The sequence below is a fragment of the Nelusetta ayraudi genome, unplaced genomic scaffold (assembly GCF_046127955.1).
Source record: "Nelusetta ayraudi isolate G7.1 ecotype Tasmania unplaced genomic scaffold, CSIRO-AGI_Nayr_v1 ptg000011l, whole genome shotgun sequence".
Taxonomy (NCBI): domain Eukaryota; kingdom Metazoa; phylum Chordata; class Actinopteri; order Tetraodontiformes; family Monacanthidae; genus Nelusetta; species Nelusetta ayraudi.
In genome coordinates this window covers 8,595,093-8,615,075 of record NW_027466061.1, presented here as the reverse complement: position 1 = coordinate 8,615,075, position 19,983 = coordinate 8,595,093, and the positions used below count along the sequence as shown (strand labels likewise).

The 19,983-nt window shown below is 47.4% G+C and overlaps 1 protein-coding gene across 2 annotated transcripts in view; it reads right to left on the bottom strand.

The window, feature by feature from the left end:
- LOC142884703 (disks large homolog 4-like) overlaps positions 1–19,426 on the bottom strand; it is a 56,397-nt gene extending 36,971 nt beyond the window's left edge. Inside the window, exon 1 of one of the 2 annotated variants that reach the window (XM_076020541.1) lies at positions 19,340–19,426. In XM_076020541.1, coding sequence (XP_075876656.1) covers positions 19,340–19,369 — 30 coding nt within the window. In that variant the 5' untranslated portion in view covers positions 19,370–19,426. Of the gene's footprint in view, positions 1–8,974; positions 9,073–19,339 lie in introns of those variants that run through there. The other variant, XM_076020540.1, reaches the window with a different exon arrangement.
- Between the last annotated feature and the right edge of the window lie 557 nt (positions 19,427–19,983).

Genomic DNA, 19,983 nt, shown 5'->3' with positions numbered 1-19,983 from the left:
TACTCCCCTCGGTTGTTTTGGGGTTTATACATCATTCCCTACACCTGCAACCTTCTCACCAGAAAGACCGGAATTCACATGTCACATACACAGACACTTAGAAATGATGTATATGACCACAAGACAAGCAAATAACTGCTTCCAAATAGTTAATTAATCTCCTTATTGAGAAGAGTAAAATAAAGGAAGAGCCACGATCACCATCACCTGTATTATAACATCATTACACTCAGTGAAAAATAATCTGGATGTAATTTATAACTTCCACGTTACGTTTAAGTCAGTTAGGTCAATACAATTTGAATCTTTTTATAAAACTTATGCATTGATGAATGTTAAACTTTTCCACCCTACTATTTTTTTTTTAAAGTGTAAATATAACTGGTTAAAGCGTCATTATTGAATGTCGCTTTAACAAAAATGAATTGCCATCTGTTTAAAATGTTTGTTTGGTCTAAACTGCTTTTAGCATAGGGACATCCGGTAAAATATGTATATAAATACACTGGGCTGTTTAATATTTATTATCAAATTATTTGCTAATGCAAATAAATATTTGAGGGGAAGGTAATAAGAATTACTAATCTACCCCACCGCGTCTAAAACAGAACCGACCTCAAAGTAATGATTTAATAAGGTTCCTCCCCGGTAGTGGTGTAATTGTGATGACACAATGTGCCCACAGGGTGGAGCGAGAGAGTCAGGTAAACCAGATTTAAATATTGTGCATTCATCTCAGGGTCGACTGCGGCGCGGGGGCTTAACGTTTCTGGGTGACGTCAGCGTTAAATCGAACACATCGACCCGCTTTAAACAAGCGTGCCATACTGATGGTCCCCCCACCGCCAACCTACACACAGCTGGACCTTCACTTCAAGAAAGCGGCACGGACAGACAGCACCCAAAGGGGAAAACAAGCCGGCGGTGTCCTTCAAAATAGAGACTGTGCAAATCAAAACCAAAACAGAGGGAGGGACGTTAAATCTCACAAATGAAAACACTGATGCACAAACCTTGACAACAATCTCCACAAATACAAGAATGGGAACTGGAATCTGTCGCTGGAAGATGTCGAACAAACCAAAAAAAAACATCTGTGCACTGCACATTGGAGCGCTGATTAGCAGCACTTTGGCAAACATGCAGTTGGAATTTGGCATGGGACCGCTAACAGACTGGAAAGCAATGAGGAGGGAAACACCTGAAAGGAGGAGCTTTGAGGTGAAGACACCCCCCCCCCCCCACACACACACACACACACACACACACACTTAGAACCCCCATCAGTGCCCGCAGAGAGCAGGCAACTTCCTGGGAAAAGTGCAGTTTGCTGAAGACATTATCACAGGCCTACGGGAAGTCCTACACTTCATTTGAGTGTGAAAGTGCCACTTGAAGAGCAAGGCGAGCTGCCGATGTGAGAGACATAATCATATCGGTGAACACAGGGCGATGAGCAGAAAGGAAGGAACCAATCAGCCTTTGGACATCGGCTGGACAAGCCTCAGTTTGGATTTGGGTCAGAGTCCTCTTTTGATACTCTGAATGTATGACGTTATCTCTTAAAGGGCTTCACTGTCTGCGACCGCATAATGAGAGCAAGAAGACCTTTGAAACTCGATGGTTCACACAGCTGTTCCATGCTAAAAAAGAAAACTCTGTCCTTGAATGCCGCAGTGGGTGACTTGTAAAAGAGGGATTCTAGTGTTCGCTGAAAAAAACAAAAACAAAGAAATAGACTGGCGATGAGTAACAGGCTTTGTAATAGGCCACCACACCTCACAAAAAATATATAGTTTCAAACATTTTCACCCACTCCATTATGAATTACAACAATATATCCAGCAGTATAAAGAAGACTATCATAGAATTGTAACAATGATTTGCTTCAAGCTAAACTATATCATTATATATAACAGAAAAAGCCCGAATTGCAACGTCCTGAAGTGAGGTTTCAATTTTCTGCGACAGCAACTAACAAAACCATACAAACATGAAGCTATGACACCAATTCCAGTCTCATAACAGCATATGGATGCAGAAAACTGTAAAATATTTTTTAAAAATACATTTACAAATGTACTTGTGCCACATTTAGACACTGTGGATCTGCCACAGTTCTCAGCAAACCAAGGCTGCATGCTGGGGCAATGCACACAATTAAAAGGCAAGCTAACTGGATGGAATATTTATTTATTTATTTATATTTTAAACTGCAGTTTTCTTACAAATAAATAATACATTTTACCAAGAGTCATGACTAATTAACTTATCCATTGACCTTTTTAAATTCAACGTTGCCTTTGATTTTCTCAATGTGAGATGTGCACATCTTTATGACTTTCTTGCATTTGTATTAAGATAGCATTGTGAGCATAGCAACGCTATTTATGGAAGTTACACAACATGGGTAAAATCACATCACCATCCATTCTTTCTGTTGTCATACAGCATTCAGCTTTTCTACTGTGGCAATTTAGTCAGGAGACTGTTGGAAAAAGACTCCAATCTGAATTTCAGTGTCTCACTGCTGCATATTGTGTGCGTGCGTGTGTGTGTGGGTCTGTGGGTGTGTGGGTGTGTGTGTACTCGCGCACGTGACAGAGATATCCCTAAAAGAGCTGGAGTGTTACCATGACAACATTTGCTGGGGTTGGTAGATCCCTAAGAAATAGTGCAGCAGCATCCTGGTCCCTGCGTGTGCAAGATGACTGGTTCTGTGACTGGTTACTGTCTTCCTGTCTGTGGGGGACCAGTGACAAACCCGGCAGGGTTTTCTTCAAAAGAAAACACACACGTCACATAACCACAACCGTGCCCATCGCCTCACTGCAGTGTTGTCTTTCGTGGGTAACCCCACATCCCGGCTTTGACGTGGACGCTAAATGACACAAATGGTCTGACCCACATACACAATATGTGCTGCCACACCATAAAAAAGTGGCCAGGAAGCGTGATAACTGGCTTAAAACCTGATCACAACCAAGATCCAAATCTTCCCCTGCTGCACAAAGTGCGCTTTAGAAGCTCCGGCTCATGGAGGCGTGCGGGGGCTTAATTTAGCCTCGGCGCTGATAAATTCGCATAGGACTGTATATAAACTGTGTTACATAATCCAGCAGCCGAGGAAGTATTTGATGTGCACAGTGTAAATATGCTGTGCGACAATCGCAGCTCCTGAGTTTATTTTAGATATCCAGCAGATCAATAGCTGCTGTTCTGTAAAAAAAAAAAAAATACATAAAAAAAAAAAAGCTGATGAAGTGCTCTGCACTTAACATTCATGGCTTTATTATTGAGTGTTCAGGGAACATTCCACAAAAAATGATGAATTTACAATACATTTATTTTTTCAATCTATGTTGACTCTTGTTGAGTCAATGACAATATAATTCAATCATGATAATCGGTAAGGGTTTGTTACAACCTTAATGGTAAATTTACTGAGTGAGCCTGTATGTTTTTCACATTTCACAAAAACTAGTTTGTTCATCTTGATCCTGGCCTTTTTCTTTTTTTTTTTTTAAAGAAACATCAAGTATAATTTTAGACTGGACGGAGAGGATTTCACACCAAATGATACACAAGTGTGAGTGTGACGTATGAATCAGGGCTGTCCTGAAAAATGTAAATTCCATTTTTGATCTAAGGACAGTCAGAGAAGAGGACTTTCCTGCATGGTTTTTATTGTTTGTTTCAAGTCAGAAATTTTACAGATCTTCCTTGCGAAGCTCAAATTTGAACCCCTCCGAGCTGATCTGATCAGCATCCTTGGAGGGGAAAGAGGCAGAAGCTACAGCTTGGGACCAGGTTGGGACCAAAAGCAGGAAGTAAGTGTTTTAAACTAATATGCATCTGCATGGATGCTGCAATGACAGAATTTAAAGAAGAACAAGGACCTGCGCTGAAGGCTTCTCTCGACTCCCTACCGGCTTTGGCATGAGCTGGAACGCTGTTGTGCATCTCAGCTGGAAGTTTATTAGACCCTCGCACCAAGAGGTGGTAGCACAGTGCTACCCCAACTGGCAACAAAGACGTTTGAGTGGCCCGTTCTCCTGGATAGACAGAAGGTCCGATCAATTACCTTCAAGTTCTTTTCTTACAGGGCCTCCTACATGTAGCACGCCAAATTATCTGTGAAAGATCTTCTTTAGCACAACAAACATCAATCCTCCATTCTTCGTAACCTCCAGAACTCGGCAGGTGCAACAATCAAATAGTAAACACCAGCAGGTTTCTGGCGAGGCCTCCACTCTGCTTCTGAGGAAAACATCCAAGGTGAGATTAGGATCGTTCACACCTACAGAGAACCTGCGAGATCTGATTTCTCTTCATGCGAAGTGTCGAGCTGGACGCAAAGGATGACGTCCTAGTCCAATGCAGGAGAATGTAGGAGAGAAAACACATCACAGTTTGGTTAAGAGACAAAGGGGGTTTTGCGCGCACAGTGTGAAGTGTGCCGGAGGTGTGCGCGCTCACTCTCCCTCTCTGTGCAACTCCTACCTTGATGAAATAACACTTCATGCGTAGTGAAAGCAAAGAATATTCATGGTTCTCGTAGGCACTGGTTTCCTGGCTTCACCTCGGCTGCAGGTGAGGCAGCTGCACTCGGAGGTTGCTCTGCAGGCGAACCGCAGCCATCCACATCTCATATTCCTGCCCCCCTGTCTCCAGCAAAAAACCACCCAGCTGTGTTAATTCAACACGCCAGAATGAAGACATCATCGACTTGGAGCCATGCATTATATATACGGCACAGTGTCCGCGATACACCTTCAACACACATACAAGAGGAGATGGAAGGCTGGGACGAACACAGGAAGACTCTTGTTTTGCCGGCTGCGGACGCGCTCAGAAACACTTTATAGCTGCTTGAATTGAGCCCTTGGGAATAATTGTCTGCGCCGCCCTCTGATGGAATGAGAACGTGTACCGCCGTGATCGGGGAAAGTGAACAGATGATCTGCTTCCTGCGTTGCAGGTGAGGAGAGGGGCTCCTCCTCCTTCACACCTCCTCCCACACGCAAGACAACGGTACCACTGTGCAAAGTTGCCTCTCTGGAAGCTGCACATATCGTACATGGTGGTGAAAAATGTGGACGCTTCAGTTTTGCACTCGTGTGTCCAACAAACCAAAACCAAATCATCCTCATTTGAAATGGAAAAAAAAAACAGGTTTTCTTCTCAACAGTTGGTCGATAGCATCTGAACATTTACAGATGAGATTTATGTAAGGGAGACCGTGGATTTCCAGATGGATCCGTTCAAATTCATCCATCTAGATTCTTTTGAGGTTAAATCATCATCACTCATCATCTCCTGTCAACCTCACCTGCATGTTCTGATGAATGCATTGCAAAGTATGAACCATCGGACAGAGACAACAGTAGACAGGGAACGGCCTTCAAGACCCAGGAAGCATTCCATATCATCTATCCATCCTTCCATCTCATCCATCCGTCCATCCAGCATTCACGTCCCCATGCAGGCGTCAGGGAGAATATGCCAACTCAGAAACACAGAAAGGCCTCAGGTTGGATCCCAACCAACATTTTCTCAAACCGTGGACAGAGTGCTGACCCAGTGGAGGCCCGACACTTTAGTGTTGAAATGCAGGTAATGTCAGGGAAGGCTTCATACTCGCTCACACTACCAGGCCACACACTACCTCTCTCTCCATTAGGTAACAGCGCTGGAAATGCATAATACAGATTCCGTCATGTCCGCTTGGAATCACCGCACGTCACCATGTCCACTTCTGACATGCCGTCGCTTCCGCAGCAGCGAGGCTGCAGCTGATACAGCTCGCTGAAATATTTTGATATCCGTTAAACACAACTAGAACTCGACTTTTGTCACAGTAGTTCTGTTATATTTTGCTTTATCTTGCCACTGCAGCCCAGTTTATAATTAGAAATGAAAAATGCATTGCGCTATTGTTCTTCCCAACTAAAAAGGAGGGCGCTAAAATGCTAATCATTCCAAAGTAAGGGTGGAAGTCTGATCGACAACTTGAAGGTTTAGTAAGGGGAAAGCTTTTTTCTCAACTAAGAAAGATCCTGGAAAGGCCACCCGGCACTAGTTGGTATAAGGTTTATCCCAATTATTAGAATCCAATCATTTAGTACATAAAGAGTGAAGTGAACTTGATCCCTTGCTGGGGAGTTGTGGGGTGATGGAGGAGGAGGTTGACAGCCCTGAAATAGTCTGTGAGCAGCACAGCAACACAGCATGCTGGAAAAAGTTGTGAGTTATATTTTAATTGGCAAAGGTTTTGCATTGAAGCTCCTCCCAGTGAGCACCTTGCTGTGTGTGCTGTCTCAAATTTAGAAGCAGTTGCACGTGACTTCAAGTGTGTATGCGTGCGTGCGTGTGTGTGTATGCATGTGTTTGGGAGCCACCTCTGAAATTCAACAAAGACTCTGAGGCACCATGGTTTTTGGCTCCACATGCAGGGAACACAGCGGGCTGCCAGTCTGGTCAGCCAGGACCATTAACAAAATGCAAGCGTGTGCCAATAGGTGGAGGTGACTGGCAGCAATTGTGCGGCTGACTTAACTTAGTAGGAAGCCTCTCCAAAAGAAATTAAAAAAATACAATCATATTTTCATGAAGTTGCTAATGGCTTCAACTTTTATTGGTGTGGCAGCCAAACAAAGCCTGCAAAACTGGAGTAGCACAGAGGCAGAATGGGGTCGCTGGATGTCGAACATTCACCGGCTAACAAGCAATTATAAACAGCTGATCATACGTGTGTCGTAAACATGTTCACGAGACAGCACTTCACGGTACACATGGTGTTAGATGTTCGAAATTGACATCATCTTCAGGTTGACCTTCGGACAAGGACTATCGATTCCTCCCCTCATCACCATGCAGTGAACCAGTTCTTTTACATGGTATTAAGCTCTCGTCTATGCTTTAACTATTTACATATTTTTACTCAATCAGGGTGACTAGACTAGACTCAACCCTCGAAAATGCTAGTTCAAAGCATTTAATAGTTATTGAAAGTAAATTACTGTAGTTTGAAATAATCCAAAGTTACTGACTATAACTGAAAGTAACTAACGTAAGTGAATACATGTATTTGAATGTAAATTAAAGAAAAACACCTAAGTAAGTAATTGAAAATAATTTAATGTAACGTATGTAACTATAAACAACTGATGTAAGTGATTCAATGTAACTGAAAGTAATTCAATTTCAATGACTGAAATTCACTGAATGTAACCAAAAGTAAGTGTGATCCGGCAAGGTGAAAATAAGGTGAAATGATTTTTCTCTGGTGGGATGCTGATCCATGTTGGTCTATTCTTGGTTTGCCCATTGTGTCATTAAAGACTGAAATTATGACTAACACAAAAACTTGAAGCTAATGCTGAGAACCAGGTGCAGATTTGGTTGGCAGTTACCGTATGTGCCTCATGCACCTGTAATTACATTATTTTCCCACGATGAGCAAAATTCACTATGAATGTTATCTCACGTCATCAACATGTGTCTCCATCCTGTCAATTCTTTGCCTCAGAAGTGAGAAAATTCATTCTTTATTGACTTTGTTTTCTGTGTTTGTTCCATAACTGCGTGCAGAAACAGCTGTGGTAGTTAACCCTTGGTGATGTCACACAGGGTGCTATCAAGACCAGATGTTGCTTCCTTACTCTAGGGCCACATTATTGTAGATTTGTTTTGGGTTTTTTCTGAACATGTACATGGTCCAACAGATCGTCGGCCTGCAAACAGAGGGCTAAATTGGCTGTTTTCTGGAGCTCCCCAGAGTTTGTTTTTTTTTGGGGGGGGAATAATTACTTGCAAAAAGCTGCTCCACTGGAGTTTGGGACGGGGAAAAAATATGGGCTCTTTAAACATCAGAAGCAGAAGACCTTGTTCATTTTAAAATGCAGAACCCTTGTTCACCGAGGCATTGCAACAAAACTATTACTACCATTTGTCATTTATGAGACAGTACGTCATTTTTACATAAATAATGGACCGGACAATTCAAGGTCCATAAACACAATGATTCACCACTTTTTTTTTCCCCCTACCGAGACCTGTGCTGTATAAATGGCTGCACCAGGCAGGACCGACTTTCATTAAAGCTGACGGCTCGCTGTGTGTTAGTCTAATCACTGTAATAACCGCTGCATTGCAACCCATGGAGCTCTGGACCTCTGATATTCCAGCACGACTTCATGTTTGTGCATAAACACAGAGCGGCGTTAACGCGGTGGAGGCGGCTGCGTGATGAAAGCCTGCTCCCTCACCTTATTAAAAAAAAAAAAAAAAAAGGTAATCCCGGACTCTCACCTTGACGCCGATGTTTTAGTCTTTAACGCTAAAAATAGGACGACCCCTTTTGATGTGGCAGCCGTCATTTTTTCCTCCCGCTCACCGCCCCCCTCTCCCACCACCACCACCACCACACACACACCCACCTCAACCCCCTCAACCCCTGTCAGCTGGAGGCTTCTCCCGATCAGACGGGCTGAGGACTGGGCTCGGTGTGACTGCCACAGCCGCCATCCAAACACAGAAACGGGAGCTGCTGCGCACGCCAATCCAGAACGCTCTAATCAACAAGTCTGCCGGAGTTTCAGCTTCCCTCTGTGTACATACGCACCCACATGTGCCAGGCTGCGTTCACATGTCATCCCCCCCGACAGTTAAAAAAGCTGCCAAACACAGAGGAGAGAGAAGGGAAAGAAAATCCTGACGCACGCACATTTTTTCCCCCCTCACAGACAGTGGAGAGTACGCAGCACGCATGTTCGATGCGATATGCACAGATGTAGACGCAGAACCCCGCCACCCCCCTAAAAACCCCCCACATGGTAAGCCTGCCGAGCCGGAGCGGACGGCCGGCCGGCCGACCGACCAGCTCCCGACTAACATGCAAAGCGGAAGGCGGTGATGAGACAGATGGAAGCAGAGGGAAGGACGGAGAAAGCAGAGAGGTGAATCTACCTACCACACACGGGCAGAGAGAAGGGAGCTTAGTGCGGCCCTTCATGAGCGGGAGACGGAGGGAAAAACAGCCTCGCAGACACCCGCAGTCGAGGAGGGGAGGGATGAGGAGCACGGAGAGACGGTTGGGGGGGGGAGATGGAGGGAGGGAGGGAAGGAGGGAGGGATGGAGCATGGTGGAGGGGATCTAACCAAAAAAGAAAGAAATAAATAACACAGAGGAAGGGTTGGGGGGCGGGGGGGTCGTGGCAGACAGGATGGGGAGTTTTCCTGGAAGCCAGAGTTGTTTTTCTTTTTTTGTTGTCCCCCCCCCCCCGGTGTCGGTTATATCTTGATAGTGAAGGGTCTGAATAGAGAGAAGTGGCAGCCTGATTCCAGCCATGAGTCATAAAATCACTGCCGCGTAGTGAGGCAGGGGCGGGAAGGAAGGAACGCAGGCAGCCAGGGTAAAGCTTTCTCTATCATATTTTCAGGACGGCGTAAATGCTGCCTTTTCATTTTTCCTTTTGCACGAACGCGCAGACAATGCAGCACGCACGCAAGCGTCGCAGGGGCCGGTCATAGTGACGATGACGCCAAACATTCTGACACACTTATTTAACAAAGTTTAAAAAAACAAAAACAAGCAAACAGCAATTTCTAGCGTGTTGTCCCTCTTTCATTAAGCACAGAGCATCTCTCAAAAATGGCCCCTCGCTGTCAAAAATAACTTTGCACCGTCGCATACATCACTGTCCACCTCCCACTGCTAGTCTGTGCCTGCGACAAATGGTGATAGATGGAAGGACAAACAGATACATCGCTGCTGATTCTGAAAAAAATAAAAACGCCAGACTCTGTGAATGTAGGCGGGTTCTGAATCATGCACTTCTATTGCCGTGCGTCAAAAGCGCATCAGACCATCTGTGAGGTGCGCCGCCTTTATCACACTTACCCACAGTGACGACGACTAAGGCTAGCTGTCGCAGTTTTAAGAATATCCACACAAGTGTCAAGAATCAGAATACATATCCAGTGCTGAGGAAAGTTTGCGGTGAAAAATTTCATTGCACTTCAATAAAACGCACACTTGCAACGTCGAAGCCTGATTAACATCCGCTGTCAGCAAGCTGGAAGACAGTTAAGTTGAGCCAGCATGCTAATGTCACCCAGCAATGCAGCGAACACACATTACTGACGGCAGACATCTTAAAACCATAAACAGAAGATCGTTTTACATAAAAAAGAAAATTATCGCCAAGTTATTTTTAATCCTTTAAGTTTGTGCAGAAGCTTCTGTGGTGCCAAACACAATGTTCACTGGGGAGTGTCCGCTGTTGCATGCTGAGTTCTCTGACCATTCTGGGTGTGTTAACAGTACGCAGCCTTGTGTCACACTCCTCTCTCTGATCATACCAGCACAGTTATGCACTCAAAATATTAAATATTTAGAACACCGTACGATGAGATTTGGAGCACACCTTCCTCCCATGAAGGCATCTCCTGTTGCTAAAGTCCATGCTGACCTATTGCAGCAAGCAGCATCAGAATCACTCATCAGAAAATTATCATCAACGTCAACAATAGTAAATGATCACAGCGTTGTCTGTCATCTTTTCAAGCCTCATTAAGCACTCTTTGCTCTTTTCACCAAACAAATGAATAAAATGAAACCTCATGAATACATGAACAAAGAAAATCCCACAGTGATACAAAGACAGACAAAATAAACCCACTATACACCGCACACAATTTAATGACCCTACCTGAACCCAGTCATTGTCAGCTGCTTTGTGTATATTTTCTTATGAGCCAAAATTAAACACTGATAATAATTTGTACAGAATTCTAAATGCTTACAAACAACTGTGAAGGAGACACATTACGAATGGTTTACAGTGTTTCATATTAGGCTTGGATGTTTAAAGAGTTTTGTTGGGGTAGTTGAGTCGTATCACTTGCACATTTTATCATTATTTGCAGTATAACACAATTCAGGCCAAACATTCATTGATGGTAGTGGAATACAACAAAAACAGTTTTGAAAATCACAAATGATCCATGTAGGAAATGATCCACGTATAAGAACACAGGAAACCAGGCGTGTGGTTTGAGGACGAGAGGTGAGTGTTTCAAACTGCTCTGAAAATCTACAGAAGACGAGGAAGAGGAAGCGACTACAGGTTGTAGACAACAGCTGCTGTTGCACAGGTTAGCATTGATGTGGTAATAATAAGAAAGGAAAAGCCTAAAAACAGCCCTCAGGACTTTTTTTTTTTCTTTTTTTGATTTCTCTGCACTCAAAACAGGTTTCAGCAAGAGCTTCAGCAAGAGCTTCTGTAAGAGCAACTAGCTAGGAGCTAATGACACATGGCTAATGGCATCTGTGTGGACCTACAGACAGATAGTGCAGCCAATCACCTGCCAAGTTTTTTGTGGCCAGTGAAAACAGCCGAACAAAGTACAATGGATGCTTTACACTCTCAACCAACAGCGTATAGGTGATGAAGTGGAAATGGTGTAAAGGTGCTAACATGCTAGTTGAAGTTAGAACCCCGTGCTTCCTGAGACACTCTCAGCTACAGTGGCACGTCTTCATCTGGCATTAATGACGTGGTGTGTTCAGCTTACGTGCGGTACACTGTTGTGTTTACCATCGATATTGTCTGTCTGCAACTTACCATCAAATTGTAGCACTTTAAATGCTGTTTAGAAAAACGAATGACGCTAGTATGGGACCGAGGCACAGCTATCGTTTAAGCAGTCAGTGACGCAGGCTTTTGAAATGCTGCAGACTGGTTCAGACTGATCACAGTGCACGTTTTGGACGTGCACGCACCCACTGGAGGGGCAGCGCTGTTGGCTGTCAGACAGTTGGTCAATCTTTGAGTAGGCAACACAGCGTTTTGTCACCCCTTCCGTGATCGATGTTGCCAGTTATCATTTATGTCCACCCATAGAAGCCTCACTGGCCTCTTAATTGGCAGATTTGTTCCTGCGTCCCTGTTTATTTTGCCGCACGGTAATAGGTGTGTGTGTGGTCCGAGCCCCGCGGACCCCCCGGGCAACACGCTGAGCCGCAGCCCCTGCATCAGCCGCAGCACGTCGCCAATGTGACTGAAGACGACCGGCGCACGTCGTGACATTTCCATCTGGAACGGAGCCCGTCGCACCGAGGAGGGCGTCAAACACCGGGCAGCATTTCCCAACGTCGGCTCACTATTCTCCGCATTCACCAGCATGCTCTGCCGCCGCCCACGCCGAGGTCATCCTCCTACGTCTGCGCACGCTGTGGGCTCCACGGTTCCAGCACCCTTCAATGGCAGGGATCTCTCTCTCTCTCTCTCTCTCTCTCTCCCTCTCTCTCTCCCTCTCTCTCTCTCTCCCTCGCTCTCTCTCCCTCCTCGTCCTCCCTTCCTTCCTCCTTTCATCTCTATTCTCTCCATGATGATGATACCCCTGCCATGTTGTCATGGCAACAATTGGGGCCCCTGATTGCTTGGTTGCTAGGCAACTGACATCACCTATAAGAGGAACACAAAGATACAGAGCTGGAGACAAACAAATCACACAAAAAAATGTGCGTGCCCGTCGGTAGGGCCGAGATTGGGCACTGCGCGTTTGAACTCTCACTGCGTCCTTGAGCCCGTGTCACGTACCCCCTCCTCTCCCCCCCCCCCGTTCATATGTTTTTTTCCAAAGTGACGACATGGTGCATGTCAGTAGGAAGATGTATCATCAGCGCTGGAGAGCATACAATTTAAAGGTAAGAGATGCTGGTGGAAGTCTCCTGCTCTTTGCCAACTGTAGGAGGGCAAAAACAAGGAGGCATGACCTGAATTACAGATCAGCATTATCAGAAAGTATCATAGTACCAATCCGACACAAAAGGAACGCTAACCGCTAACCGATACAAGCACTCGTATCAATTATGAGGAGGGGGGGTGGAGGGGGCACACAAAGCCTCAACCTTATCAAACATGGACATTGTGCATTACTGATACTGCACGGAGGCGAATCCATGTCTTCACATCGGACTGTGTCCCTGAGCCGGACTGTCAAGGACTCCCTGTGCTGTAGTTTAGCAGCAGGCCACAAGGTGTCATCGTGTGCTATATTGAGAACAAAAAACAAAATATGGCCACAGTGCTGGTAGAAAAAAGTCAAAGTCTGATCCCATTTGCAAGGCTAATTCAGGTGCTCTTCATATTTTGCCATTGTTCTCCTTATTCAAGATGCACGACGCTGACTGCGCATCCTACGGTTGCACACACGAGGCGGCGATACGCAGTGGCAGACACACACTTATTACATAACATACACAAGTTAGTCACCGCTTAAAAAGCCTACAGAAGGTTTTTATTACCGAGACCCTGGTTGAACCTCCTCAGTCAGCTTTTCATCATCATGAGGGTTGAGTTGGTACCCCCCTCCTCCCTCCCACTACAACCAGTGGACTCGACATGTAAATGTAAAACAAAGCAGCACAGCACAGCCACGGCCCTGCTGTCGCATCACGGTGGGATCATGTAATTAGACCTCCCGCTAAATGTGAGAGGACAAAGTCTGTGACCCAAACGACGCGCGATAGATCCGATCTGTCACCTGTCATACGGAAATTCCTGCGTCAGACAGTGACTCTGACAGCCAAAACGGACGAGTTCAGAAGCCGTGGGCCGGCGGCCAAGATGGTGTGCCGTTCTTCTCTCCTGCAGTTAGCCGGCAAACAGATGACCAACGTAAAAGGAAGCTGCCTTTTTCGCTCAGAGACGAAGGTTGTGATTTGATGTGTGATACAGATGAGGCTCCAAACAGCAGAGCGGGTGCTGACGGAGGCAGGTGATGCGGAGATTTAGGGTCAAAGAACATGTAGCACATATTCAAGAAGCAATTTGTGCTTCCTGGTAAAACTGTGGAAACGAGGAGGTTGGGGAAAGTGGGGAGGGGAAAACAGACGGAGCGGAGTGCAGGTTGCGTTTGTGTGCTGTCGACAGAGAGGAGCTCCTCTCACTGGCCTGTGCGAGCCCGGGCTCAACTGACGAGGGGTTGGCGTTACACAGGAGCTAATGAGCCGGGCCGACCTGCACTGATTGCTGTTGCATGTACGCTGGAGAGGAAGCTAATGCGCGGTGATTGGACGCTCTGAGTCAGGGCTGCTTTAAAAAGAAAAAAGAAAAAGAAGGAGAAAAAGAAAAAAAAGAAAAAAAGCAGGCGAATTTCTGAAACAAGCGCCGCTGGTGCAGAGAGCTCTTGATTCTCAGTTCAGCCGAGACTTGAAAAAGTTTTTCCGAGACCCAGGGTGGCACTCGAGCTGAAGGCTGCTGAGGTTCATCTGGAAGCGCGGGGAGCTGCGTTGGCTAAAGCCGAACGCTCTGCACTTCTGTCTGATCATGTAGGTGTGTGCGGCCATTTTTTTCACCTTTTTTTTTCATCCCTTTCCCTTTTTTTCTCCCTCCTGCACAGAAAATCTGAACGTGTGGGTGAGCGCTGGTGCAACGTGCACTAGGACGAAACAAAAACGCGCTAACCACACACACACACATGCACGCCTGCGCACGCACACACATACACACACACATTCTTCATTTGAACTGGGCCGGTGAGAGAGAGGGAGGAGGGGGAAAATACCACAGAACCCATCTGCCTGTATTGCCTTACGCGCTGGCCGAGTCCCTCGTCTGTGCTGCGGGTTTGGCAGCCGGACATTCGAGGACCTCTGCGATGCGCAGTCGTGACATCAGTCCTCGCACCGGGGGGGCCGAGCCCGGCGTCGGCGCTGCCCGGCGCCCTGGGAGCCACTTGGCAGGATCAGTGTCTCCGTGGCTGCATACAAAAGCCTCGCGGAAGGCCGTGCCCTTGAGCAGAGATCATATGAGACTCTTCCTCCGGATGGCTAATCCTCACCCGCAGTACGCCCTACTGTACGCCACACACCGCTACACCGCACTCACACAGGCAGGGCTGTTTGATTAACGGGGGAGTGGGGGTTGGAATTCTCTTGGCGCTGTCGCCTCACGGGCAGCAGGGTTGCCAGTGTGCTCGCCGGGGTTCAAGGCCCTTTTTTGCAACGTTCTCTCTCTTTCTGAGTTTCTAGAAGCCACAGAAGGGCCTTCAGCTCTTCATCAACGTGAACTCCCGTCCCATAAATATTCAAATATGTAAAAGCAACAGCCGACAGCACGAAAATATTTACAAAACGAGAGTGCCCGGGCCCATTCCGAAGGGAAGAAGATGTTCATGCCGGGGCCATGAAGTCATACATGAAGCCAGCGAAGTGCACACGGAGCTGCTGACTTGGACTACATCTTGTCAAATCCATAATTTATCGGAGGAAGCACTAACTAGGGAAGCCTCAAAAGTGCTGAAGAGGAGGGCGGGAGGTAAGCTGGCAAGCGGCGCCAGCGGGAAAGGGGAGAGTAAGCAGAAGTGGTGGGGAGAGGGGTAACGGGAGATAAAGGGGGGAGGAGGAGGATTAGGGAGGTGAAGGAGGCAGGAAGGATGTGGGGGAGGGGGAAAAAATAACATGGGAGTGGGGGTGGTGGGGGGATTGCGGGAGCAGAGAGGTGGAACGAGGGTGACAACGGGGCGAGAGGAGTGGTAATGAAAAGGAGCCCAAAGCCGGCCAGCCGCTCGCCGAGGCGCACTGTTGGTCCAAGCAGGAGCGGCTGTGCATGCCGCGCATCCGTAATCACTTCCTGTCATGCAATAAGTTGCTCTCGCAGGCAGAAATACCCCCTCACCCACTATTTTCCCCCTTCGCACGCACCGTCTTCTCTTCCCTCCCCAAACATCAAGCCGTCCCTCCTCTGACTCAGAGCCACGCAGGGAAGGAGAGTCAAAGGTATTGTCAGGCTCGCAGCCAAATATAAATCCTGTGACGTCTCCCCGAAGCTGGAATGCGCTGATATTCTGAATGTTACGTAATGACACTTCTGTATAATGCTCTGCTATCATATGTTGCAGGTCGTTTTTTTCTTCTTCTTTTTTTCAGCCTCCTTCTCTCAGATTTTAGTGTGGGAAGGAGCAGAAAATTACATAAGCTGTTGAAACACTCAGGAGGGCAAAAAAAGAAAGAAAAAAAAGAGAGACGTCGACAGGAAGCGACACTCCGAGGGGTCCAGGGTTGATTTCTTAAGAAATAAAGAAATGAGAGTCGATTTAGTTGTTTGGGTCTCGTCCAGGGCTGATTCTGCTCTTCAAAAAATATTTTGAGCTTATCGTTTTCCTCAAAGATGCTTTTTTTAGATAATTGGCACTCATTTAATCATGTTGAAAAAAAATAAAAATAAAAAAAAGATGATTTGTTTGGTGTTCAGTGATAAAAATGCTCTGAAACTGTGTTAAATATTCAGAACCAGATGTCGAGGCTGATGGATCTTTTGCCTGCTGGCACATCAGATTCTTCTTCCACTATCCAATATTTTTGCATTTTGTTAACTAAAGGCTAAAGTTGTTTTTGCTGACAGAAATAAGGTGCATTTTTGAGATGAGCTGGGAGTGAGGTGGATCAACATTTTGGGTTGAAATCTGAGCTCTTAAAGGCCTGATGTCGATAGACATCCTGCAGGCCTTGGAGGCGTGAAGCTCTATCCCAGCTACATGGTGTAGTTGGGTGAGGGCATTGAAAACAAAAATAATCTTCAAGGCCCAGCGTGTCACACAGACATCAGTCTGTTGAGATGAAAACAAAAACACAAAACTAGACGTCAGATTTAATTAGGCACAAAAAACAGTTTTAATCGTTTTAGGTTTTGTGGTTTTTGCCCTGACATCACAAATGATGTGACGAGGTAGGACTTTCATCAACTCATACAACCTACCAGTTAGATTAAATGTTATCGTCTGACTGCTGAATACATGCCAATAGATGTTCCACGTTGAGTCTTTAAAGAATCAGTGCACGAAAAAACAACTTATCTGGCTTTCAGGAAAAGCAAATGTTGCTGTGTGCAAAAAACTGGCCGCGTCATGAAACCCCGCTAGGGGGCGTGACATCACAGGTCCCTCTCTCATCGACCACCATAACTGTAATAGTTTTGAAAAGGCACTACTAAATGCCAAGTGTTGCGTTAGCGTTCAAATGGTAACCCAATAAAAGCTTTACTTTTGTCGGCGCGTGATAATTAAAATTAAATGATAATTAAAAACTCACATACATCATTATCATATATATGATGCATTGCCGTAGTCTCTCCCCCCCCCCCCCCCCCCAGACAGAAAGCAGCATGACAGCTTCCTGTCTGTCAGAAGTGGTTCATCTGTCACTGGGAATTGAAGATTCTTGGACTTTTCTGAGCAAGCATTTTGTGGCGGGGAGTCAGTGTGGCCACCGCCGGCTTCGTGACAGCAGTGGTATGCTCACAATTGCATTTGGGCGCCTCCTCGGCAGCGGCGGCGGCGGTTGAGTGCGCGCGCCGCACCGCGGCGTGTCGGCAAGGCATTCTCTGCACCCACACAGCAAAAGTTTGCGCGCGGAGCCGCGGTGCTGTTCACATAACCTGCTCGACAGCGTGCGTGGGCCGGCGGCGGGGGGAGCTGCTCAGCCCGTCAGCTGCTCCACCAAGCCGAGCCGCTCAAGCTCCTCACCTGCAATGCAGCCAGTTGCCATGAAAGTTTAATAGCACGTTCAAAGGAGCACGCCGAGCGTTTCCCACAGCGGGGCTTAATTCAGATCAGTGAGGCGGAGGGAAACCAGCAAAAAACACTTTGAGGTCGGTCGTGCTGCTTCTTTTTGTTTGCTGGAGCCGACGTGGATCCATATCAGCTGGTATATTTCTATACAGTCTAACCCCCCACCCCCACCCCCGTCACAGACGCACCATCTGCCTGGAGAGCTCTTGGCAGCGGCCGGCCTCCCTGTGCCAGCTGCACACTGAGACTTTTCTCACTCTGAGAGGAAAGCAGACTTTTTGGAAGAAGTTTGGTTGAAGGGCCCACTGCTAAACCAACTGCGGTCTGTTGTGTTTAAATGTTTGCCTCGAAATGAGTCACAATCAAGGCCTAAGTGGGGAGGGGGTTACATATTTATATTTCAGACGCACTTGCCACACGTAGTCCAGTGGAAAGACAGCTGCAGCAGCAGCAGCAGCAGCAGCAGCAGCAGCAACAGCAGCAGCAGCCACTTCATTCACATCTCAACGAGAAGAAACCCAGAGCAGCTTCCGGCTGGGGGGCGGGGGGGCGGGGGAGGGGGGCCTGCGAGGATGCGGCTGCCACCTGTCTGTCTTTAACTGACCGATGAGCTCTGTTGCCAGGCCAACTGAGCGGGCGAAAAAGCAGAATTGATGTAATGTGCCACAGTTTAAGCGCACGTTTATGTAACATGTCTGAAGCGGCAGCTGCAGTCACTTCCGCTCTCGGCGCTGCCGGGTGTCGTTTTCAACCCATCCTCACTTTCACTTGGCCCTCAGAGCGGCTACATGCGTGCGTGTGCGTGCGTGTGCGCGTGTGTATCTTCCACTTCTTGTCATCACTTCCTGTCGGGAAAAAAAGGAAAAAAAAACCAAGAATACATTCAGGTGCAGCTGTCACATTATATTGCTCACCTGTAAGTAAGCACAGCCGCCAGGTTTTCTCTCTCTCTCTCTCTCTCTCTCTCTCTCTCTCGTTCCTTCTCTCTTGAACAGACTGCAGCCGTCTGAACAAACAGGTTGTGACCCCCCAGAGTGCGTCTGCAGTCCGACTCACACGGAAGCACTCATCATTTCTCATTTTATCAACCAATTTCCCAGCGGCGGCAGCTGCTGCTTCTGCTGCTTCTGCCGCTGCTCCTGCCGCCGCTGCTGCTGCTCGGGGCTGAACGGCCGCGCCGAACACACGTGCATGGTATAAAAAATTGTTTGTGCTGGCTGTGAGGCAGAGGCACAGCGGGCAGCAGCAACCTGCGCCGACAGTCGAGGGTTAAGACGAAGCCGCCTGGGGGGAGCGGTGGGATAAGCATGCAGGATGCTCGTCCACGATGTCTCTCCCTGACACGTTCTGCAGCCACGGCGCTCCGGCACCAGCTCTCTGCCGGCTCGGCTCGCAGGTCAGCCCGCCTGCCCGCCCACCACAAAGCGGAGGATACGTCCACCGTCCAGAGGCAAGTGGCGCATCAGGAGTCTGAGCAGGTAGCCCGGCTCAGCCGAGGCTGCTTGGGGAGAAACGCACAAAGAGCCACGGGAAGCCGAGTCGGCCGACGAGAGGGATGAAACGAAACGGCACGCACGCTTTCCCAACACTCCCGAACGGCACACGAATCACGGACAGAGCATTGGTGTCTCTGCCTGTCGGGATACAGCTGTGAACCCCCCATTGCACCCCCCCCCACCACCACCACCACCACCACCACCCCAGCATCCCCTCCCACCCCCACCCTCAACTAAAGTAAAGAACAAGAGACGTGGCTTACCTTTGTAGTCACAATGCAGAGGCAGTCCATGGTACTTTGGGAAAAAAAAACACTGGGGTGTATCTCAACCCCCCCAACCCCCCCGAGAAAGAGGGCTGAGACCCCGCGCCCCTTCTCCCCAGCCTGCCCCGCTCCTGCACTCTCACTCTCGTCCTGCCTTTCCCCCCTTTTTCTCCTTCCGCGATTCTGTTCTTTGACTAACTGAGCCAGCGAGGGAAAGAGAGGATGGAGGGAGGGGGAAACATGAAAAGGGAGGGGGAGGGCCACAGGGAAACGGAGAGTGAGAGGAGAGCAGAGCAGAGGAGAGCAGAGCAGAGAGGGTGGTCTTGGAATTTGGTATTAGATGGAGAAAGAGCGAAGAAGAAAAGGGAAGGTGAGAGTGCAGCGCTGTGGGTTTGTCTTGCTTTCTTTCGTTTAGTATTTCTCCAGTTCCGAGGTGTGCGAGAGACAAACACGGAACAGAAAAAAAGAGATGGGGTGATAAAAGAAAATGGAGGAGAGGGAAGGATGGAGATGAGAAGCAGAGGTGGTGAGGATGAAAAGAAAAAGGAGGGGGCGGAGGGTCGACTCTCTGGGATGAGGGGAAAAAGAGAAAAGGATAAGATAGCGAAGGCAGAGAGGGACAGAGAGGAAGAACTGCGGGA